Raw genomic sequence first — 25,857 nt, forward strand, 5'->3', positions numbered from 1 at the left:
TTTGGATTGAGTTTTGATTGGAGAGGAACCCGTGATATAATTAGTTGGGACTGATGGGAATTTGTGTGTGTGTTGATGTGTGTATTAGTTCTGGGTCCTGCTAATAAAGAGGTATTATAAGTGCAGTAGCTTTGTGGCATTGAACTTCTAGTGTTTTAAACTTAAAAAGGATGTCTTTCGTAGAGCTGGAAGGTGTAGAAAGAATTCTCTTAAAATTTTTTTGTTGTTAAATTTAATCATATTTAGGTTTGGGTAATTTTAGTAGGATCTCATCCCCCAACCCCTGTATTTTTATCTTCTATGGTCTTTTAGACAAAGCTCTTGATAGCTTACTAGATTTTAGAAATTAGATTCTGGTAGATTTCTGCATATATCATCATATTGTTTATACATAAAGATAACTTTTCTTCTCTGTAATATCAGACCCCAAATAAATATATCATCACTAATTATTTTTGAACATTTATATTCACAAATGGATTCATCTTTCCTATGTTTTTAGCTGGGACCTCCAGACCATTTTTTCAACAACAACAACAATAATAATTAGTTGGCTTTCTTTTTCTCCATTTTAATGAAATCACTTGAACAATTTTCCACATTAAACCTTATTAGCCTTGAAAGTTTAAAGATGTATAATTTCTCCCTTTCCAATCTGTCATTAAAATGTTAGTTGTTTTAGAATAGATAGTCCAAAATGAAATGGCCTGAAAGAGTATACACATACCCTCCTCCTTCCATCTCCCCAGCGTATGATTCCCTCCGTGAAACCACTGGTGTTACTAGTGGTTTTTGTATCCTTCCAGAGAAACTCAGTGCATATATAAGTGAAAGCATATGCATGTTTGCATGTACATATTTTCTTTATTTTATCCAAATGATAGCAAATTAGGTATGTTTTCTTCTGAGCTTGCTTTAATTTTTAACTTAATAGTATATCTTGGAAAATCATTCCATACCAGTACATGTAGAACTACTTTATATCCATTTAAACAGATGTATTATATCTAATTTGACCACCCCCTCTTGAGGAATAGTTAACAAATAGTATTATTACAAATAACACTTTATAAGAATTGTTCATTTTTAATGTTTTCTTCTATCAAGCATTAATTTATTACCACAATGTTGTAGATTGATCTCATTTATATATCGTAACACAGCCCAAAAATTCTAAATAAAAATTCATTCCAAGTACTGGGCATGGCTCAGTGGTAGAGCACTTGCCTAGGACATGTGAGGTACTGTGTTCAATCCTCAGCACCACATAAAAATAGATAAATAAAATAAAGGTATTGTATCCTTCCACAACTAAACATTTTTTAAAATTTTTTTGAGAAACCATTCTGGTTTTCTTCATTCATTTTTGAAGCAAGTATTACATTGATAAACCCAAACCTGATAAGAGTATAAAAAAAGCATCAATACATAAACCCAGATATGACTGATGAATATAGATATAAAAATGCAAAATAAAGTATTAGCAAAAACACCCATTTGAAAAGAACAATATACTATGACCAAGTGATATTCATTCCGGAAATACAAGGTTGATTATTAGAAAATCTGTTAATATTATGCATCATAATAACATAACTGAAGGTAAAGTCATATCATTATCACTAAGGTTCTGAAAATGCCTTTGACAAATTTAATGTCCATTCCTAATGAAAGTACTCTTGAACATAGGAATTAAGATTACCAGAAACTAGGATAAAGGTATTGAACAAATTTTTCTCTGAGACTCTAAGGACAAGTCAACCCTGTCAATGCCTTATGTCTTAGTCTTCTGGCATCCAGAACAAATTTCTCTTATTTGAATCAGAGTGTGGCAAAAATTTTTTTTTCTTCTTCTTTTGGGTGGTTAACAGAAGTTGAATGAATCAAATCTATGGGTGTCTACCACTTAGCTATATCCCCTGCCCTTTTTTTTTTAATTTTTTTAAATTTTGAGATAGGGTCTTGCCACTTTGCCTAGGCAAGCCTCAAACTTGTGGCTCTCCTGCTTCAGTCTCTTGGGTTGCTGGGACTAAAGCCTTGAGCCACTGCATCCGGGTCCATAATGTATAGGATGGTAGTTCTCAGGCTGTGCCTAACCATGAGTTATTATTCCATTATGTAAAGCAGTAACTTTCCATGAATTACTCCATTCTGTGAGTATAAGTGCTGACGTAGAATGACTCTGCTTCTTGTTTGTACTAGTAAATAGCTCAGTGTCTGCCAAGCACAATACACAAAAGGAATTGATGGTTACTTTCTTATGATAAAGTACATATATTTCAGTCCCAATGCTAGTATTTTACTTGAGGGAGAACACTAGAGACATTTTCTGTAGAATCAGGAGCAAGGCAAAAGATGCATGTTATCTCCGTTGCTACTTATTATTGTACTGTAGATCTGTAGGTATTAGCTGATGCTGTTAGATAATAGAAATCAACTAGAAGCATTAATCAACATACAGAAATTGATAGCCTTCAACAACAATGAAGGCAGAGCATAACATTAGGGGGAAAATTTCATTTACAATATCAGCAAAATAGATTAAATACTTAGAAATAAACTTGAAAGTGATATTGTTTCTCAGTAGTATAAATATGTTGATTCTCCCTAAGTTAATATCTAAGTATAACAGAAATCTCAACAAATTAGTTAGTTTGATATGGAAAACCATGCTATATAGCCTGAATAAGACTGGGTGGAAATTATATGGGTTATACTAACCCTACAGATGTTAAAATATACAATTACACCCTATAATTAAAAGTGTGTTTAGGCTGAGACTGTAACTCAGTGGTAGAGCTCTTGGTTAGCATGTATGAAGTCCTAGGTTCAATTTGCAGCACCATTAAAAAAAGTAATAAAATTGTGACATTGTCATATGATTTGACAAATAGATCAGTGGAGTATATCCTAGAAAGCCCAGGAATAGACCCAGGTGCGTATAGAAATTAAGCATATGATGGAACTAAGATGGATTTATTAGTAAATGCTTATAGGACCACTAGATAGCAATTTGGTATAGTGTCTTTTAAAAAAAGATACTATACAAATAGTAGAGGAAAACATCTTGAAATCTTCATCAAATATGATATAGGAAAATACTTTCTAATTATGGCTTAAAATTCAGAGACAATAAAAACAATAACCATTCTGAACAAAATAAAAATAATTCCTATATGGCAAATTGCCCAGAGGTTTAAAGGACATCTAAGAAACTGGGATCAAATTGTAACATATACCACTGACAAAGAGCTAACATCCTTACTATGTAACAAACTCTTAAAAAGTTGAAGGAAAATGAAATCCTGATAGAAAAATGGGATTGGAAGGTGGGCTGAACAGACACTTCAGAAAACCAAGATAAAAATAGCCTTTAAACATGTGGTAAAACATTCAGACATTGTTAGAAAAATGCAAACTAAAGCAACACTGAAGTACAGTATCTCACCTATTGATGTCCAGTTGGTGACAATTAAAAGGAACTCTTAGGAAATATGACCTGTCATGCATCATGGGAATGGAAATTGGTACAGCCTTTCTAGGGGAGCATTTGGTAGTAATCTAGCAGAACAATATGTGTTTTTGACCGAACAGTCCCATCCTTACATCTATGAATCTATCTTGAAAGTACACCTCCAAAAAAAAAAAAAGCAAAACAATAATAATTGTGCCATTGTTTACCATTGCACAAATATTGAGCATAACCTAAATGTCCACACAGAGGAGAATGATCATGTAAACTATAGAACATTCTTGTAATGGAACCCTATGAAGCCATAGAAAAGAATGAGGAAGATTTGTGTGAAGGGACATGGAGTTTCCAGGGTACTCTGTTAAGTGGAAAAATTGCAAAATGTATTAAGAATATATCTATGTGAAAGAAAATATACATGTGCAAAACAAAGTATACATGTACCTATTTCAAAAGAAACAGAATAAACCAGAAACAAAGGAGATTGGTTATCTTACAGGTGGTAGTTGTAAATAGGGCAATAGGGATGTGGAAGAAGTATCTGAGTATGTACTTTCTAGATAGTTCTGATTCTTACAACCTGGTAATGTTTTATATATCTCAAAATTAACTGAATAAGATCAACCAGGATGTCAGCCAACCCAAAATAGAACACAAACAGTAACAAATGAATCTAACTATAATGAACGAATAAATGTAAACAGTATTATGAATGAATATAACTATAATGGGGGAAATTGGGGAGGGGGACCTAAGTAACTTTGAAGAAGTGTTTTGACTCTGTAGTATAAAACTAGAGACCAAAAGAAATAGAAGCTGATCCTGCACTGTAGTTAGTTTCTTACAGGGGTATAGATTAGAAATTTGGTATATTGTGAATAATGACAAACAGGTTTATCACTGTCCAAGAGAACTTATAGATACAGAAAGAAGAAAGGCTGGACTAAGTTTTGTGGTGTTGGGTTGAATTGAAGATATCAGCATAAATGTATGGTCTTGGATGTAGTAGATGGATAGAAATAAAGGTAGAGGAGGATATATTCTGTGTATGTGTGCTTGTGTGTGTGCGCGCATGTGCGTGTGCATGTATACATACATAAATATATTTCCTAGCCCTGTTTGCTGGGAGGGCCTAGAAGCAGATTCCTTGCTCAGCAACACTGAACACACTAGGCACTCAGACCTTCATTTCTAGGTAATGTTCTTTAAGAATAGAACCTAGGGATCCTTAGGGAGAAGTGGGTGATTCTGGGGCCTAAGCAGGGGAACTACAAGTTAATTCCTGGTATATCTTTGTCGTAACTGAAAGTAAGGAAGTGTGCAAAGAGTAAAGAATGATTGGGATATGTCAAAAGAATACAGGAGCCACCTGCAAGTATCACGTTTCCTACTCACAAAAGTAACACAAGTGTAGAAATGAATAATTATAGTAATGGAGCATAAGGTACAATATATGTTAGTTCATGCTGATGTAAATTAATAGTTGAATAAATGAATAAAAGGGCTACCCCTATCTTACTATAGAATTCTAATTAATGTAATGATTAATGGCATTTCCCTATAAGTTCCTATAAGAATATATTTATTCATGTTATAGTGACATTTTTCAAAATAACTAGCCAGTATTTTTTATGAGTCTAAGAGTAACAAAAGTGAAGTACCTAAGAATCTATCCCAGATTAGAAGAAAGTAAAGAGATACTCTAAGTGAACACATTGTGGGATCTTGTATTGGATCCCAGGCCAGAAAAAGAACATTTGTGAGACAAATGGTGAAATTCTAAAAATGAGTTAATAGTATTTTATCATTGTTAATCCTGTCAGTCCTCATTTCATGTATTTTGAAGCTCTGTTGTATCATCCTGATTTTTGATTAGTTCTTTAACCTAAGTATCTGTGTGCAAGTGTGCCTGGTAATACTTTATCTTGAAGCCCCTATAAATTTGATATTAATCTATTCACTTCAACTTTCTAATGTATATTGTTGGCATATCTTTTTCCATCCTTTTATTTTCAACTTCTTATGTTTATATGTAAAGTACATCTCATAAATACTGTATTTTCGGTCTTCATTTTGCAAATCTGCTCTGTCAGTCTCATTTTTATTTGAATTGTGTCTGTTTATATTTATAGTTTGATTATTGACATGGTTGGAAACAGCTGTCATTGTTATATCCTTTGTGTCATTCTTTGGGTTGCATTCAAGGCTTTTCTCTTTACATTTAGTTTTGAAGAATGTGACTGTGATGTCCCCAGAAGTTGGTGTTTCCTTTATGATTATATTACTTATGACTAGTCATTTGGATCTGGAATTTGATGACTTTCATCAATTTTGGAGCATTCTCAGCCATTGTGCTGTCAGGATTTTTTTCTGCTTTATTGTTTTTCTATTCTTGTACTCTAATTATATGTGTGGTAGGCTATTTGTTACTGTCTCAAACATCTCAGATACCCTCCCCCCCTATTTTTTTCTTTATTCACAGGGTTCTCTTCCCCCTTGAAGTTGGATGCTTTCAGTTGATTTGTTTTTGAATTCGGTGTTTTGTTTTTTTTTTTTTGACACTCCAATTTACTGTTCTACCGACCCTCCGGGTTTTTTTTTTTTTTTTTTTTCCAGATTAGTATTTTTCAGTTCTAGAATTTCCTTTTGTTTCTGTCTTTCTGTGGTTATGATTTCCTGTCCATCCATTCATTCATTATGATTATGTATTTTTTGTCTGTAAACATTGTTAAAGTAGCTATTTTATCTCACAATTTCAATATCTAAGTCACTTCATGGTTAGTTTTCATTAATTTCCTTTTCTTTTGAATTTGGGTAAAATTTTTATGATTCTTCATAAGTCTTATAATTTTATGTATGATGACATTTTATCTTATATATCATGGCATTGTAGAGGGTTTTTATTTGTTTGGAGGTTTTTGGTGGTGGTGGTGTTTTGATTGAACCCAGGGTCACTCTATCATTGAGCCACATTACTTACACATTTTAATTTTATTTTTAGACAGGGTCATGCTAAGTTGCCCAGGCTGGCCTTGAACTTGCTATCCTCCTGTCTTAGCCTCCCAAGTAGCTGGAATCATAGGTGTGTGTGTGCCACCACACTTGACACCTCTGTTGAATTTTTCTGAAGATTGCTATTTTTGTTTCATTAGCCAGTTAACTTGGCTCAATTCAGTTCTTTTTCCCTTTTTTTTTTTTTTTTGGTAGTGGGAATTGAACCTAGGGGCACTGTAACACTGAACTACATCTCCAGCCCTTTTTATTTTTTTGAGATAGGGTCTCACTAAGTTGCTGAAGCTCTTCTTAAACTTGTGACCCTCCTGCCTCAGCCTCCCAAGTCACTGGGATTACAGGTGTGTGCCACCATACCTGGCTCGATTCAGTTCTTTAGGCAATTTGATATTTGTTCTGTTCACACAGTTCAGCAATCAACCAGAGATTTGAGCAGAGCTTATGTGTGACATGTGATATTTCCTCACTGTCTCTCCTTCCTGGGATTTTTTCTTTTACTTCTAGCTCTTGTGGTAGCTGCTGATTACTATAGGAGTTGTATGTAGCCAGCCAAGTACCAACTGGGACCTGCCTGCAGGTGAAAATCCCTGGAAAAGGGTGTTACTCATCCAGTGACTTTACCTCTTCTCCCTCCCACTCCCGTTAACTTTTCCTTTGGTTTAGCCTGATGTTGGTCTATCTCTCTCTGTCTGTTTGTCTGTCTCTCTCTCTCTCTCTCTCTCTCTCTGGTACTTTCTGATCATTGACCTTTATATTTTATCCAGAATTTAAAGCTGTCTGTAAAATGTTACTCTAGCATTACCAGAGGCAAAACTTCTACCCAACATTGTGAACCATAAATTTATGTTGTTGCTTAGACATTATTTATAATTGCTGTTTAATGTTCTGTTGGAAGCATCCAATATATTTTAAATCTTTACTTGCCTAGTGACGTAGACCTAGGTAGCCCCCAATTCCTCTGTAGTATAAACAGTACCATGTAGAACATTACTGGTAGGAATTTTTCTTTGCCATATATACCCTGAGAATGAGATTGCTAGATTGTTGTATATTTGTATACCTAATTTCATGAGTAAATCCCCTTTTAACAGGACATGCTTTCTTCTACTCACATCCCTATAGTACTTGGAATTTGCTGATCTCGAGGGTAGAAGGTGGTATATCATTTATACTTGGATTTTCTAATTTCTAGAGATATTGCACTTCACATTTCTTTCACCTTTATTATTAAAATATATGTATAATATAAAATATTATAAAATTATATAAATATGTAGAGTTTTTTGTTCATTGCCTGTTTTCATGAAATGTTGAGTTGCATTTTTATTCTTCCTTATAATTTGTGCTGTTTTGGTCATGTTCAGTAAATTCCCATCCCAAGGAAATATTCTTCCACATTTTCTTCTCTTAGCTTCATGCTTGTAGTTCTTTAATGCAGTTGTAATTTTTTTGTATGTGATATGATTCAACTTAGTGTTTTTCAATGTGATGTAACCATTTTCCCAAGTATGTCATTGCTTTTATTACTTGTGTTTGGGGTATATGTTAATATCTATTGAAGTAGTTCTACAAAGTGATCTTCCTAAGATATAAATGTGGTTATGTTACTTGAAATCATTCAGTGGTTCTCCTTTGTCTTAGGATACAGTCAGTTATCTTTAAATGCTTTAGGAATATCTTTCCAAAGTAGTCTCTACTTGTCTCTGCATTTTCTGCCCAGCTTGCTAGTACTCTGAAGTATCATACTAATATTATACATAGCACAATACATTTTTTTTCCTGTCCATGTTCTTTACTAAAGTCATCCCAGCCATAGCCATTTCTGTCATGTGTTAGACATTAACTAAATATTTTTTGATTGAAGGAATTGAATAGAATAATGCCCTTATCCTTCAATAACTATTTAACTTTTAGACCAGATTAACATTTGGGTGCAGCTAGTTTAGCTGATGAGTAAAAGTTTACCTGATAACTATGATGCTCTCAATGGTCAGTTCTCTAAAATCTTCTGTTTTGAAGTTGTGTGTGTGTGCGTGCGCGTGCGCACACATATTTATCCTTAAATTGTCAAAGCTATGTATTAATCTTATTTGATCCTGAGGACAAACCTGTAGATTGAAAGATTGGAGATTACCTCTTTTACATTACTTGTTTTATTGATTTTGGCCTGAGGTTCCCATAGTTTTACATTTTTACCTGGTCTTTTTGGGAAAATATTTGTTTGCTCTAATAGTTGTATAGTATTAGTAATTTGAGTAAAAGCCACTTCAGTCCATTTTTCTGCCAAGTATATTTTAAAGGTAATATTTAACAGGTTTTCTTTTGTTGGCCTTATCCTTTTGTTTTGGAGGAGTTGTCTTTAAGCACTATGAAACAGTAATGGCTTCCCGTCATATTAATACTTTAGAGGAGAGAACTGTGGATAAATGGTTGTATTTAAAAGTTTGCCTGTGGAACCTTAAATATTACAAACATAGTTAAGACTATAAGGGCTTTTTGATATATCTGAAGTCATACATCACACATACTTTCATAGAATATTTTATATTTTTACCTACATTTGTACTTATTTAGATTTTGTTACAGTTTTTGCCATGTGCTGTATTATTTACTGAGTTGCTTGGAAGCTCAATATTTCTAGGCAGACTTTGTCTTCATTATTGTTAATAAGTTGAGGTCATTGATGTTATTAAATAGATTGAGATGATTTTAGCTATTGGAAGTTTGCAATTTTTTAAAAGGTCATATTTTAGTACTTTGTTATAGTGGATGTTACTGGCGTAGATACTCTGGACCATGACCTATTTAAAGCTGTCTAATGTTGTTGAAGAAACATCAGTAATATAATCAGCACTTTTCTTTCAGTTGATTTTTAAAAATATATGAAAACATCAGTATTGTATAATCCTTAATATATGTGATTGTTCTTTAAAGATTATGTTTATTTTTCTCTGAATCTCTCTTTTTACCCTCTAGAGGAAGTATCATTCTGCAAAGGAAGCTTATGAACAACTTTTACAGACAGAAAACCTTTCCGCACAAGTAAAAGCAACCGTCTTACAACAATTAGGTATGTAATAGTATATATTTAGTGTGTTTCTTTTTATGTTTTTAACATGCTGGGATGGCAGATATGTGGCTCATTTATTCTATTCCTTTTCCTTCTTTGCTCAGAGTTGATAAACTTCATTTGAACCCAACATCCCTCCCTCCCTTTCTTCCTTCCTTTCCTTTTTGTACTTAGGATTGAACCCAGGGATGCTTTACTACTGAGCCACATCCCCAGCCTTTTTCATGTTTTATTTTGAGACAGGTTCTCACTGTGTGGTCCAATCTGGCCTCAAACTTGTGATCCTGCTGCCTCAACCTCTTGAGTTGCTGGAATTGCAGGTGTGCACCACCTCGCTGGGTTGAACCCAAAATATTTCTATCCTCTGCCAAGCACTGTCCATTCTACAGTGTATCTCAGTATAATTCTTTAGTATAGAAGGTCATTTAAAGCCCTCAGAATTATTCCCTAGTATTTAACCCACGATATGTGCCAGATATAGATTTAGCACTCAGGGAAGTTAAGTGATTTGCCTATAATCACTTAGTAGTCGGTGGGCTTGTTTTCATAGTTTTATGAATATTAATAACTGAAACATTTTTTCTAAAAGTTGTAGCTGTCAGGGCAAATCATTCATTTTAAATCAACATTGTATGTGGAAGTTTTCATAATGTGACTATGTTTTATATAATTTCAAAGTATTTTAAACTTAGATTTATTAATATATAATTAGCTATACAAAATAAACATATTACCTTCATATAAAACCTTTGCTTTTAGTTTTTAATTTTATCCATTATAATTTTATTTCAGTTGTCTGTACTCTTAAGAATTGTGGAAAATGTAATTTATTTATTTATTTAATTATTATTGGGGGACTGAACCCAGGGCACTTTGCCACTGATCTACATGCCCACCCTTTTTTAAAATTTTGAGATAGGACTTTGCTAAGTTGCTGAGGTTGGCCTTGAACTTGGGATCCTCCTATCTTAGCTTCCCAAGTTGCCGTAATTACAGATGTGTACCACCATGCCTAGCTGAAAATATTTATTTTTAGTGAGTTATCTATAGTGTTTGAGTAATGTGAATTTGTATTTGTATTTTTTATTACATTATATTGTATTGAATTTTAGTACTGAGAATTGAACCCAGGGGTGTTCTACCACTGAACTGTATACTCAACCCTTTTTATTTTGAGACAGGATCTTGCTAAGTTGCTGAAGCTGGCCTTAGGCCTATGATCTTCCTGCCTTAGCTTCCCAAGTCACTGGGATTATAGGCATGTGCCCATGCCTGGCTGAATTTATATCTTTAAATTAAAGCAAGTTTATTAATATAGTGAAAAATGATACATAAAAAGAATCACATGTGATGCTTTTAAAATAACTTACTCATTCAGCTAACATTTGAATATGAACTGCTTTTTATCTACAGTATTTATGATTATTGTTTTTAATACATTTTCACTTCACTGAAGAAATTTCAGCAAAAATGCATTTACCTTTTAAATTTAAGAAATAGGTTGAAATAATTTTGGTTTCAACTCTGTCTGAATTACAAATCTCCTGATCTTATTGAAGTTCAGAATGTAAAAATAAACTTGTCATTGTTTTGAATAGAAAAGTATTTGCCCCTAATTGGCTCATATGTAGCCTACATCAATTCTTCCAACTTGATTGTCACTGCTGTTGGTGCAGCTCCTTTAAAGCCCATTTCTCTAAATCCTATTCTTACTATTACTAGTGGGAAAGAGATGGGAAGAACAGATGACTTAATGTGTGCTTGACTTAGACTTATATAAAACATAGTAACAGAATCCCCTTAAAATATCTTTTGGTTCATAGCAGTTATAGTAAATGTCAGGAACAAAGGGGTCCTCCTCATTTATTAGGTATACTATGGACTTTATACAATGAACAGAACTAATTTTATACATTTGAATGATCCACTGGCAAATTTAGCCAGATTATTTCTGTGTATTTTAAAGATTTAGAGTGTCCTATTTCAGACTGCAGATGTAGCTCAGTGGTAGAGTGCTTGCCTAGCATGCATGAGGCCCTTGGTTTGATCCCCAGTAAATCCCCCACACCCCTCAAAAAGAAGAATATATATATATATATATATATATATATATTTTTTGTGTGTGTGTGTGGTGCTGGGGATCGAACCCAGGGCCTTGTGCTTGTGAGGTAAGTGCTCTACCAACTGAGCTATCTCCCCAGCCCCAGAATATATTATTTTATAATCTAATCTTTTAATTAATTACCTAGGCATCGAATTCTTAGAAAAATTTATTTATTAAACAAACATTTGTGGTATTTGTACCATTAGAATATACTTTTCTTCCAGCTCTGGGTTTTTTAAATTGTCAACTGCTTTATAGATTTTATAGAGGGTGTGGATATAGTTAGCCAATGCCAGTGAGGTAGAGTTGTGTGTGTACATTTAATCTGAACTATGATTATACAGCCTTGAATTTGGTACTTGGGTTAACATTAGGGTTAATACAGTGTCTTGACAATTCTTAAAATATACATTAATTTTTACATGGAATAGTAAAATAAGACTTACAAGTTTTATATCCTTTGTTTTATAACTTAGAGTTTTTAAAAATAGAAATATTAAAAATGACTACTGATAGCCAGTAGAATCTTATTATTTTAACTTAGTTATATATACCTTAGAATGGACATTTGATTAATAGTAGATCTCAAATCATAGTTGTACTTGAAACTTACCGTGAAAAAGCAAATACAGTATTTTAGTATCTATGCTTTATAATCTCTTAAAAATTATTTTAATTTGTCTTGAATGAAAGCTCTTTTTAGCTTTGATATTAACTTAGTGTGGGAAATAAACTTTCTTATTGCCAGAATAGCCAATTGTAAAATGTGGTAGTGTATACTCCAAACTGAATTAGTAAGTTGATTGAAAAGAGTATTTTTATTTGTTTTCTGCTTAGTAATCTTAAAAATAAAATACCCAAGTAATATATGTAAATTTTTAAAAATCATTTACTATAGGTTGGATGCATCACACTGTGGATCTCCTGGGAGACAAAGCCACCAAGGAAAGCTATGCTATTCAGTATCTCCAAAAGTCCTTGGAAGCAGATCCAAATTCTGGCCAGTCCTGGTATTTCCTTGGAAGGTAAGACGACTTAGACATTTTATGTTTTGCTTTTGTTCATTTCATTTACAGTCTAAAATTTTAGTTTATATTTGTATCCTGAATAATGTGTTTTCTCTTTTAAATACGTTATAATAAGTATTACAATGGGAGTTAAAAGAAAGCTTTTAATAAATATGGTGGTTTCCTTAAGCATAACCTGATCTAACATGACATTTCTTATTTTTGCTATTGGATTTTCTTTTAATCTGAATTATTGCCAGTTGTTAAAGTCTTGCCAGATATTCATTTTTTCAGTAAATTGTTTCAAAGCTTTTCTTCTGATTTCTAGTATTTTTTTCTTTATGTCTTAGTAAAAATGAATTTCTCATCTGCCTAATGACTACTGGTAGCTAGTAGAGCCTTATTAATGTAGTTTTGATAATGTATATCTTAGAATGAACATATTTTTGGGGGGAGTGATTGGTTACCAGGGATTGAACTCAGGGGCACTTGACCACTGAGCCATGTCCCCAGCCCTATTTTGTATTTTATTTAGAGACAGGGTCTCACTGAGTTGCTTAGGGCCTTGCTGTTGCCAAGGCTGGCTTTGAACATGCAATCCTCCTGCCTTAACCTCCGGAGCATCTGGGATTACAGGTCTGGGCCACCCTGCCCAGCAAACGTAATTTGATTAATAGCAAATCTCAACTCATAACTACTTGAAATCTTATGTTAGAAAAAAGTGGATACATTATTATTAGATATGTTGGAAAGCAGAAAAGTGACACGTAGTGAAAATCGTTTTCTGAGTCTGGAAGCTTTCTTCATGCTTTTCAAACATTGAGTGTCTGAATTATCCTTAGGGATTATCTGAAATGTCCTTTATGTTAATCTGATAGATTATATTTTTGATCATCATCAGATTATATGTTGGTTTCTAATCAGTTTTAGCTTTTATAATATGGCAGAAAAATCAGTGTATTGTCCAGAAGACTTAGATTCAAGTACTGGCTCAGCTACAGTTTGTGGAGTTGTGGATGATGCAGTTAAACCTCTTGAGGCTTCAGTTTATTTTAACCTGTTAATAAGATTGATTCTCAATTGGGGACTGTTGGGGAGTACTGCTGGTACGTAGTAGGTACAGGTTAGGCATGCTGCTAAACATCATACAATGTATAAGATAGGTCTCTACAACAAAGAATTACCTGGCTCCAAATGTCAGTAATGTGGAGGAATCTTAGGTTAGGTGATCTGTTAGGTACCTTACTACTTCAGAGGTTTCAATTATGTGATTTCTTTTGAAAATATCCTATTGTTTTCATTTTAATTATTGTTCCATTCTCTTTTTACATAAGAATATTGTGAATAAATTGTGCTCTATAGTCACATTAAACTTTAATTATTTATATGGCATTATTTTTCCTTTGAAATTTAGCAAGTATGGTTATGTGAGAGACACACTGATGCTGTTTCTTTAAAGAAGGAAATAGTAAATATATTAAATATTAATTAAATATTGTGTTAAGTAATAGTCAAATATTAAAAATACTTGGTTGCTCATCAATGTACAATAGTAGTTGACTTAAAGCTACCTATTTTTGGCAGATTTTTCTCATCCCTGTTCATGCTTATAAAATAGTCTAATTTGGGTTGCTCCTAAATAAAGCTCAAATGTCTAAAGTATGTTTCTCTTCTGTGAAAGCAGAAACTGGGTCTTGTTATCTTTTTGTCTTTTTGCCTGACAGAATGATTATTCAATAATGGAATAAATGAACTAACTAAATTCCATTTGTACACTAGCACCATTACTACTATTAGTGTAACAAAATGTGAGGTTTCATGAAGTAATGACTATAAAGGAGATCTGGTAGTAGGAAGTAGGGGGTTCCTAGTTTGCTTATAGTTTTTAGGGTTTATATAGAAAAATTGCTTTTAATATAGATTAAAAGGAATGTATGCTAGAAAGTGTTTTCCTTTTGTTCTAAGATTAGTAGTTCAATACAAAACAGTGTGAATATTTTCTTAGTAAAAGTTCTTAAATTTAAATTTTGAATTCATAAACATATATAATGAGCCATATTTAAAATTACTTTTAGTAATCTTATAATTTTCAGCTTCAGCGAGCAGTATTCCACAGAAGTTTTTACAGTTAACTGATTTTACATTCTAAACCATTGAGATGCCTTTAATTTAATCTTCTGAAAAACTTTTCCAAGTGTACAATACACTTTTCCTGACTTCTCAAATAAAGGGTACTTTTCACAATTTAACTTATTTTGGAGTTCAAGATAATCATTTTAGACATTCATTATTTTTCACCTGTAATAATTCTCGTTCTGGTTTAGATTTACTTTTATGTTTACTTACCCTCTTTCACTGCCTTCTAATGTGAGAAAATTTTATACATAAATTGTATTTTAGAAGGTATTTTAAAGTTCCAAATGAAGATTTCAAGTGTCAGAATCTTGGGGGTTTGATGACTAATATCTTTGAGACTTTTTTATTATTTTACCTCTTCATTTAGGTCTATGTTGAAGATTGAATATGCTCATCATATACCCTGTGTGAAGTTGTAATGTGGTATTCTGCTGTACTGACCCCTGTTATTGTCCTTGTTAATCACAAAACTATAGAATGTTAGCATTGGGAGGGATGAGGGAAGTCACTTTAGTTCACCCTATAAATATTGACATTTTATAGAAGTAGAAAGTAGATTCAAAGAAGTAAAATGTTTTGTCCAAGGTTGCACAGGTATCACAACAACAGGGACTAGATCCTAGGTTCACTCACCCAGGACATTTTTAATTACATAGACTGTCTCAGAGGAACCTAGTTAAGGAAAAGTGGTTGGCAGTTGAATTGGGACGTTTCTGTTTGGGCATGTTGATTTCCTACTTTGACTTTGTAGGACCAGAATGTGAAAACACTAGTTTGGCGAAGTACTGCTTATTTCTCCCGTAGTTAGGCAAATTCATCTGTAAATCTAGAGATTTATTTGACTTTAATTTAACAATAGCAACAAAAGGAGCATGTTTTCTATTCTTTTTAAAGCGTTCCCTTTCCCTCTAGTATCTGTCCCTGTATGTCATTTTTGCTGACTTTTTCTCATGAATTCTCCCTTTATAAAGTGGTTCATAGATGTTGTCTGAAACTTTTTTCCTGTTTTGGTTACTGGTATTTCTTCCATTGTCCAGTGCACATGGTGGTGATTCCTTAGGCTTCTCTGTCATAGGTGTCATGTACTCTTACAGCCTCTCTTCCATATAGATAAATTCTAAATCTAGATTGTATATTTATAAACTATCTTAACATTCCAGAACCACATCTATTGTTTACCAAACATTTCCCATTTTAATGTCTTCACTGTATTATAATCAGTATATATCAAGTCATATTCATCACATTCTTCACCTATCCAGCTTCTCATCCTTTTCCTTTTGGCAAAAACCATCACATTTCTCCCCCCCCCCCCCCCTTTTCTAATGGTGCCAGGAATGGAATCCAAGGCCTCACACATGCTACACAAGCTCTCTACCACTAACTATATCTCCAGCCCTATTTCTTTCCTGTTTAATCAGGTTTTAAAGCTAAGTTATAGCCCCCACCCCCATGCACATCTAATCAGTCAGTTATGGAGTCTTTTGCTTTCTTGTTTTTGCCATCTTTTGTTCTCAACACTTCAATTACTTTCACTTCAATTTTGACCTGTTCTAAAACCGGTGAGTGTTGAGAGGCTGAGGCAGGTTCAAGGGCAGCCTCTGCAACTTTGAGCAAGGCTCTGTCTCCAAAAAAAAAAAAAAAGGTGGGAGGGATGTTGCTCAGTGGTTAAGCACCCCTGGGTTCAATTCCCAGTCCAAAAATAAAAAAGTGAGTGAGACCATCCTTTTTGTTTTTTTTTTTTAACTGTGCATAATTTATTTTCCTTGTAGTCTGTCTTATACATTGTTTGCAGAATTAATATTTGTGTAAAATGCTTCCATTATGCCTTTTCCCTTGTTAGGAAAACAAACTTCAGGGTATTCTTAAGATGGTATTTATTGTTTTGTGTCTGTGTTTTCTTATAAATACACTTGGCTTTCCTCTTACTTATTCAAAATACCTTCTCTCTTCTTCTCTGCCTAAATTAGTGACTCCCAGACTTTTAGATGACACGAATTAGTAAAGATTCAAAGAATAATTTAAGATAAAAATACATTGTTCGGGCAAGCAAAGGTTTTAAATTTTTTCTGTTTTGCACAGCACACACAATAGCTTATTATAAAAACTTTATATATGTGTTTTGTAGGTGTTATTGTTTTTCCATGTTGTCTACTTGGCAAACTTGCCGTATTAGTTAACTGGTAATTGGAATCACTGATTAAACAATATGCACCTACACATAGTCACATCCCTTATTCTTACTCTTCCCTCCCCCCTCCCCTATTTTTGTCTTTTCTAAATTCTTCAGTGAATAGTAGTCTTTTCCTAGATTGTCTGTGCTAGCCATTTCATATGGCATCACAACATTTATATTTAATCCTCAGCTACATTATAAACTTCTTGAAGACAGAGACTGGGGTTTTTCCTTTCTTTTTTTTCTTTAGTGCCAAGCACTAAGAAGACAATTTCTGTATTTATAAATTCAGCTGCTATCTATGTGTCCATCTGATACATCTGTATTAAGAAAATGGCAGGTCCTTGAAACTTCAATCTTACCTTACTTTTCTTCATTAGTCATCAAATATTGTACTTTTTATTTTGTTATTTCTGATATTTAGATTGAGATGGACTGATACTTTTTTTTAAATGAATTAAAGAATTATTGACTTCCATGTTAATGAGAAAGAATAGAAATCTGATTCAAGTCTTACCAATATTCAGTGTTTCGGTTTGTTTTTAACTGACTGTATGGAAAGGTAGAGATGAAGATACGTAAGTGGAGTGGAAAGGGGGCATGCTCAGCTCTTGATATTATAATATTGAAGTGATATGGCCAACACTTACTTTAAGAGAGTTCATTAGTGCAGCGTGCTTTAACACTTATGAGACAGACTATAATATACTTTACCAAAGTGCTTATTATAATGTACATTATAATTCCCATGTATATACACACATATACATACACACCTATGCATAGATTAAACTTATTAGGCTTTTTAAAAATTTGCTTTGATAAATAGTTCATCCTTTCAGCAAATTAATTAATTTCAGTACTAATGGAATTTTCTTGATTTCCCCCTCCCCTCTCAGGTGCTATTCAAGTATTGGGAAAGTTCAGGATGCCTTTATATCTTACAGGCAGTCTATTGATAAATCAGAAGCAAGTGCAGATACATGGTGTTCAATAGGGTAAGACTTTGTATGAAATTAATGGTAATTTAGTTGATTGCAAAGAAAATTGCATCATATATAATGTACTTTTTTTGTTGTTGGTAGTGGGGATTGAACTCAGGGGCACTCAACCACTGAGCCACATCCCCAGCCTATTTTGTATTTTATTCAGAGACAGGGTCTCACTGAGTTGCTTAGCGCCTCGATAAGTTGGCGAGGCTAGCTTTGAACTCATGGTCGTCCTGCCTCAGCCTCCCCGAGCCACTGGGATTACAGGCGTGCGCCACTGCTCCCGGCTCATATGTAATGTACTTTCATAGTTTAAATCATGTTGTGAAACTAAGCAGTTCCTCTTAGTTAACTTATTTGTTCTTAATTTCTCTTCCTAGTGTGCTATATCAACAGCAAAATCAGCCTATGGATGCTTTACAGGCCTATATTTGTGCTGTACAATTGGACCATGGCCATGCTGCAGCCTGGATGGATCTGGGCACTCTGTATGAATCCTGCAACCAGCCTCAGGATGCCATTAAATGCTACTTAAATGCAACTAGAAGCAAAAGTTGTAGTAATACCTCTGCACTTGCAGCACGAATTAAGTATTTACAGGTAAAATTTTTAAATAGCAGTCTTTTAAAGCCATGTATTTCCCCAGGACACTCAGGCAGGAGGAGGGTGGCTGGAAAGTTTGTCTAGTTGTGTTTTGATGTCTATAATCTGTTTCCATATTTTGTAAACATACCATAGCTTGTAATATTATTTTACTTTTCATTTTAAGTAAGATATGCAGTATTTTAAAAGATGCTCTTTTGCACATTTACGCTGTTGATGCATATTAATTTACATAATTTTTTTCTATGTACTGTCTACATTTTTAAGTTGTCATAGCATTTTAAAGAAAAGAACACAAACACTGTCTTTCACTCTTGCTTGGAGTTTCATGAGAAGACAGCTATGAGAACTCTGAAAACAGAGCTCAGCTTTGTTTTGATTATCACAAAGGTTTATATTCCGGTTACCCTCTTTATACTTAGTATCTTTCTAAAGCCCCAAATTTAGAAACTATTTTCTTTAAAAAATCAATTAGCTATACCATTTAGGAAGATTTAGTGGACTTGCTCTTACTCAAGTAGGCTTGTGTTAAATTTGCTTTTTACATAATTTTTCCTAGGCTCAGTTGTGTAACCTTCCACAAGGTAGTCTACAGAATAAAACTAAATTACTTCCTAGTATTGAGGAGGCGTGGAGCCTACCAATCCCCGCAGAGCTTACCTCCAGGCAGGGTGCCATGAACACAGCACAGCAGGTGAGAAGTTGGGTTATGTTCTGCAGGTGCCCAGCTTTAAGGGTTCTTTTCGATCTGTAGTGGTCAAGCTTATTTTACTAAGCCCAGGAGGCTTTTATTAATGAAAAGCCTTTTAATTTAATTGCAAAGGGAATCTAGACCAAAATAAAACTCCCTCTGATCTGGGAAGATTTTGGGGTGCCAACTTAGAACCTTTGTGCATTTTCATGATTTTGAAGGAGATTTCTTAAAATAATGCTGCAATGGTTTATGTAATTTTTAAAGCAAGTTTTTCAAAGGAAGGTACACATTCCTCCATTGATGATTCATTTGCTTTTGATTTTCAATAATTGCAATCAGCGATGTCCACATAGCTTTGAAAAGTATGCAGCTTGTAAAGTTTTGTAATTTGAAGGAATGAATTAAGAACATATAGAACCCTATTTTTGTCTTCCTTCTGTGATTCTTAGGCATGTAAACCTCATCATCCAAATACTGAACCTGTATTAGGCCTCAGTCAAACACCAATTTCACAGCAATCCTTGCCACTACACATGATTCCTTCTAGCCAAGTAGATGACCTGTCCAGTCCTGCCAAGAGGAAAAGAACATCTAGTCCAACAAAGGTATATGTTTTAGAGAAATAGAAAATCCCAGTCAAAAGAGAAGCTCCAACTGCTCTAAAATTGTGCAGTTTTAACAACTCCTGTCCTTTACTTTAAATCTGTGGACATCAAAGAGTGAAAGGTTTGAGTTTTTCCGTCCCAAACTCTTAGAATCATATTAAATATAGAAGTAGGAATAAATTTGCATTCATCAAATCATTTTATTCATCTCCTTGCCGTTAAGATCTCAGCACACTTTTCATCATCACTTTTTACTGACATTGAAATAAATTTAATGTTGAATCTAGTGGACAGTATAGTATTTAGGCTAGCCACTTGGGCCATAGTTTAGGGGTGGGTCTTTTGGGGTGGCTTATTAAAGAATCAACTTTTTAAATTTATTATTTATAAGTTTAATATGCATGAAAAATTACTTTTATAGAATGTAATGTTCTAACATCTTTTATATGTAAATATTCCAATTCATAGTCATTTGGCCTCCATTAGTCATTATTGTTAACTCTGTGGATTTAACCAAATATTCTTTAATTTTTTTTTTTGTTGTTGTTGTTGTTGTTTTTGTTTTTATCAATTTCCCTCAGAATACTTCTGATAATTGGAGTGGTGGCCATGCTGTGTCACATCCTCCAGTACAGCCACAAGCTCATTCCTGGTGTTTGACACCACAGAAATTACAGGTATGTAAAAACATACTTTTGACAGATTGCTTTTTCTATTAAAATGGAATAGAGGTAGTAAGCTTTAAGTTCTTTAAGTATTCTTAAAGTTGAATAGTAGTTAACTCAATTAATATGTACGTAAGTAAAAAGAACTCACATTTACCAGGAAAATGAAGATAATTCGCTCTTGTTTTTCACCTTTTCTTTTCCTTTTCTTTTCTTTTTTTTCTCCTCTCCCTCTCCCTCTCCTTCTCCCTTTCTTTTGTAAACAGGTAATAAATTCACATGGTTCAAAATGTATAAACTGTGAATACAGAAAATATATATGGTAAAACCTTCTTCCAACTCCTGCCCTTACCTACTCACTTTCCCTCCTAGCAGATGGCTGGTATTACTAGTTTCTTTTCTGTCTTTCCAGAAATATGTTGTACATGTACAAGTGGATAGGCTTACCCCCCTTCATTACTATACTAAACTATAGTTCAACAAAAGTGAGAAAATATACTATATACAAGTTGTTACCCCTTATCTGTAGTTCTACTTTCTGCTGTTTTAGTTGCCAACAGTCAACGGTGATTCAAAAACATTAAATAGGAAATTCCAGAAATAAACAGTTGATAAATTTTAAGTTGCATTGTTCTGAGTGGTATGATGGAATTCCACTCAGTCCCACCAAAAATATGAATCGTCCCTTTGTCCTGCATATTCACACTGTATGTACTGCTTGACCTTAGTTATTTAGTGGCCATCTCATTTATCAAACAACTGGGCGCTGTGACAAATGTCTGTAATCCCAGCAGCTTGGGAGGCTGAGGCAGGAGGATTGCAAGATCAAAGCCAGCCTCAGCAACTTAGTGAGACCCTTTATCAAAAAGAGCTGGGGATGTGGCTCAGTGGTTAAGTGCTTATAGGTTTAATCCCTAGTACAAAGAAAAAAAAAAAAAAAAACTTGTGATTTTGTGATATTGTAGTGCTTGCATTCAAATAACCCTTATTTTACTTGATGATAACCTGAAAACATGAGATGTTGACAATTCGCATATGCCAAGAGGAAGCCACATAGTGCTTCCTTTAAGTCAAAAGATGAGAAAGTTCTTTATTGAATAAAGGAAAAAAAGATCTATGTTGAGGTTGCTAAGATCTATGGTAAAATAAATTTCTTGCCCATGAAATTGTGAAAGAGAAAAAGAAACTGTGTTCATTTTACCCTTGTACCTCACACTGAAAAAGTCATAGCCACAACGTGTAGCTTATTTAAGATAGAGAAAGCATTAAATTCCAGATTTGGTAATCTTTGGTTTTAGGCTTCAATGGGATCTAAGAAGATATCCCAAGCAGATAAAGGAGGTCTAGGGTATGCTATTTAACAATGTATTTTATAGACTTCTCATGCCAGTATGTAAAGTGCTTCCTTATTCTGTGATTGCATTGTATTTCTTTATATAGATGCCACAGTTGTTTAAGCAAATAACTAACTTTGTACATTCAGCTTGTCTTCAAACTTTTCCTATTCCAAACAGTGCTGCTTCAAAAGAAGCATCATTATCATAATGTATTTTTGAGCTTTAGGAGCTTTCTGTACATGTCCTGAAAAATATTGTTAATGAATAAAATTTCATGTCCATTTCACTGAAAGATCACATTATAGTAAACTTTGTTCACATGAATTCTTAGTTCTTAGGTTTTTCAAGCTTTTCAAAGGACTTTATCTTGGGTTTGATGATTGTTGGTCAGAAATCAGTGTCTGCCCAGATAGTGGCTCTGAGTTTATCCAGTTATTTCAGAGAAAGGTTATTTAGAATACTTAGCTTGTTTCTTAAATATGTCTTTGACTATATTCTCCTTTTTTCTTCTTCTAGCACTTGGAACAGCTTCGCGCAAATAGAAATAACTTAAATCCAGCACAGAAACTGATGCTGGAACAGTTGGAAAGTCAGTTTGTCTTAATGCAACAACCCCAAGTGTGTATAGCATTTTTTCCCTAAAATTTGTTAGCATTTTGAATATTTTTATTGACTAAGATATCATTTTAGAGCATGTTCATACCCAATTTTACTTTCTACCAGTATTTTATAGAATTTAGTGATATTTGCTTCTTAAAATACTGGTAATAGCTTTTTTACTTTAGAAAAAAATCAGCAATAAATTTAATTTTGAACACTTCATGTTTTATTATTTATTTACATGTCATTTTACATGTATCCTAAGGGCTTATATTATTTAGCACCTAATAAGCTATCCTAAACTGAGATGTGGTTTTTATAGGGCTCATTTAGTTTGGAAGATCTGGCATACTTGTTATAGAATAAAATTTTGAGGTTCCCTATTTTGTGTTGGGAAAAAGATCTAGATCATATTTCATAGCATAATCATCATGAATTCCCCCCCTCCCCTTTTTCTTTTTGTAAAAATGTTTGGGGGGAGTGACCATTATGTGAAGCCTTTTTTTTTTTTTTTTTTTTTTAAAGTTGTGCTAGTATTACTTAAAAAACATTTATTACTGAACCGTTCTTGGTGCGAGATTAGGTCTCATGGAATACTTGTGAATATATGTTAATACAGTGGAGATGATTATGCAGTGAAATATGCTAAATTACAGAGGTTTTCATAATTTTCAACTGCTTTCTTTTGTCATTACTAATGGGATGTTTCTTTAAAGTGAAACATTTCTGCTTCTTATAAATGAACAAATATGATTTCTTATTTTTAGAGTTGGTATTTTTCAACCTAGCAAAATGTTGGGGTCAAATCAGAGATTGCCTGATTATTCATCTTCACATTTGGATTCTGTCCCCCATGGACCACATACACAGCATTTACTACTTTTCATTTGTTTTGACAGATAAGACAAACAGGAGTTGCACAGGTACGATCTACTGGAATTCTTAATGGGCCAACAGCTGACTCATCACTGCCTACAAACTCAGTCTCTGGCCAGCAGCCACAGCTTGCTCTAACCAGAATGCCTAGCGTCGTCTCTCAGCCTGGAGTTCGTCCTGCCTGCCCTGGGCAGCCTTTGGCCAATGGACCCTTTTCTGCAGGCCATGTTCCCTGTAGCACATCAAGAACGCTGGGAAGTACAGACACTATTTTGATAGGCAATAATCACATAACAGGAAGTGGAAGTAATGGAAACGTGCCTTACCTGCAGCGAAACGCACTCACTCTACCTCATAACCGCACAAACCTGACCAGCAGCGCAGAGGAGCCGTGGAAAAACCAACTATCTAACTCCACTCAGGTAGTAGACCAGCTGCTTTTTTGTCCTCCCACATAATAGGTTATCTTTATTTGGTTTTGTACATTTTTAGAGGAGAAAAGTAAAAATTGGGGGAACTGTTTTATAAGGATTTTTGTACTACTATATATAGTTTTGTTACTATATTGTGATTCAGTATACATGTATATATTTTCCTGCAAAATTTCCCCAGACACAGGTAATCTGGCACATTTACAAAGGAAGAAGAAAATAGATCTTGTAGTCCCCAAACCCATTGTTAGTTTGCAGAGGTATTATAAGCAAAATGTTCATTTCTGTAGCAGTAGATAGTGGTCAACACTTGGGTTTATTAGGAATGTGGACCCTACAGGATTAGCTGGTAGAATGGGGTGTGAGAAAGGGAAGCCTCAGCTAGTTAGACAAACTAGACGAATAGAGGAGACTTAGGGTATCACCATGGAGTAAGAACAGATTGAGAAGAGAACTCAGTATTGGACCTTGGGGCATTCTAGTCTAATATGCCAGGAAATTTAAGAACTAGCAAAGTAAAACAGAAGAGGATTGACCTGTGAGGTAGTAGGAGATCCAGGAAAGTATAGTGATTCTCTGGAGCCAAATAAAGTCTTTCAAGGAGGAGGTCATGATCAAAGTGTATATCAAAGAGTGCTCATAGATCAAGTAAGGTGAACTGGGGATTGATCATCTGAGGTATTTGGTGATATTGCTGGGATGGAGAAACCACAGGGTACAGTCAAAATCTGCTCCACAACCTCTTTTTGTTTTGTTTTGTTTTTTTTTAATAGCTAGTGAGCTATAGATGAATTTTGCATTTTTAAAGGGTTGTTAAAAAAAAAATGAAGAATGTGTGATACTGTATGACCTGCAAAGCCTGAATATTTGCTGTCTGATCCTTTACAGAAAAGATCTGCCAACCTTTGTATAAGAGCAATTTCATTGGATTATTAGGAGAAGAAAGCTAATTATAGTTGCTTCAAAATGAAATGGGACTAGAAAACCTGGAATTAGCAAATATAGACAATTCTAGCACAGACAAGAGTCATATAGGCTATATACATAGGAAGTATAGCTGAAGGGGATGTAGGATCAAGAGTTGTTTTGTTTGAAATTTAAAATGAGAAAGAAAGCAGTGAAAACCAATGGGAAGCATTTAGTAGAGAGGGAGAAATTGACAAGAAAGAAGAGTGAATGGTTACAGTACCAAGAGGATATGGTTTTAGGAATTCATTGTTTTTAAACATTAAAGAAAGGATAACATGAAATTTTTGTTTAAAATACTTATATAAGTTCTAAGGTATATTTGATAGTTAATAAATGGGAGCCATTGTTAAGATTGCAAGATATGGTTTTATTATATTCTTACATATAGTTCCTGGCTTGCTTAGTTGCTGTACATTTGCCATCCTTTAAAAAACATAATTCTAAAAAATAAATAAGTACAAACTAAAAACAAAACCTCAGTTTGCAGACCTTCATACATGACTGAGAATGCTGAGTGGCAGGGAGCTCCAGCCCTTTTTTTACAGTCCTCTCAAGTTTGGTGTCTGTTGGAACTTTACAATTTAGGTAGTGAAATTGAGAAAGTTTTCTTTAAAAATGCTGATGAACTGATTCCAGGTCACACATTTCCCAAATGAGATTGCTACATTGTCACTCCAGCTAGAGAGGCGCCTCCCTCCCCCATTGACAGCATAGATTTCAATTAAACAATTTTTTTAATATAACCTTGTTCAAGTATTTTTTCTGAAGTCATAATGAAAACTAAACCATTGATAAACCTGTGTGATACATACACATTTGAGCTTTTGGTGATAGGAGGAAATACAGATCTGTTGCTAATTTGCATTATAATTTTGAATGAGTTTATTCAGAATTTGCTTTTGGTAACTAACATAGGAATTGCTTAAGATATGAAAGTAAAATTATGTGAATCATACGTGATTCTTCTGCAAGTATTCTGAATTTGTTGCTTAAAATATCTTGACTTGCAAATAGAGAAGGTATAATAAACTAGTTTGCCACATGTCCACATATTAAATCAATGTATTTGTTAAATGATTAGCCTCTGAGTTAACTATTTGATGATAAATGA

The 25,857-nt window shown here is 33.9% G+C and overlaps 1 protein-coding gene across 15 annotated transcripts in view; it reads left to right on the forward strand.

The window, feature by feature from the left end:
• Kdm6a (lysine demethylase 6A) overlaps positions 1–25,857 on the forward strand; it is a 207,337-nt gene that overhangs the window by 143,483 nt on the left and 37,997 nt on the right. For 2 of the 15 annotated variants that reach the window (XM_047536340.1, XM_047536332.1), the window contains exons 9-16: positions 9,461–9,554; positions 12,557–12,683; positions 17,877–17,975; positions 18,347–18,566; positions 19,129–19,263; positions 20,450–20,545; positions 22,387–22,488; positions 23,370–23,768. In XM_047536340.1, coding sequence (XP_047392296.1) covers positions 9,461–9,554; positions 12,557–12,683; positions 17,877–17,975; positions 18,347–18,566; positions 19,129–19,263; positions 20,450–20,545; positions 22,387–22,488; positions 23,370–23,768 — 1,272 coding nt within the window. Of the gene's footprint in view, positions 1–9,460; positions 9,555–12,556; positions 12,684–17,876; positions 17,976–18,346; positions 18,567–19,128; positions 19,264–19,712; positions 19,869–20,449; positions 20,546–22,386; positions 22,489–23,369; positions 23,769–25,857 lie in introns of all 15 variants that reach the window. The other 13 variants (XM_047536341.1, XM_047536334.1, XM_047536342.1 and 10 more) reach the window with 11 other exon arrangements.

Source organism: Sciurus carolinensis, chromosome X (assembly GCF_902686445.1).
Source record: "Sciurus carolinensis chromosome X, mSciCar1.2, whole genome shotgun sequence".
NCBI classification, from domain to species: domain Eukaryota; kingdom Metazoa; phylum Chordata; class Mammalia; order Rodentia; family Sciuridae; genus Sciurus; species Sciurus carolinensis.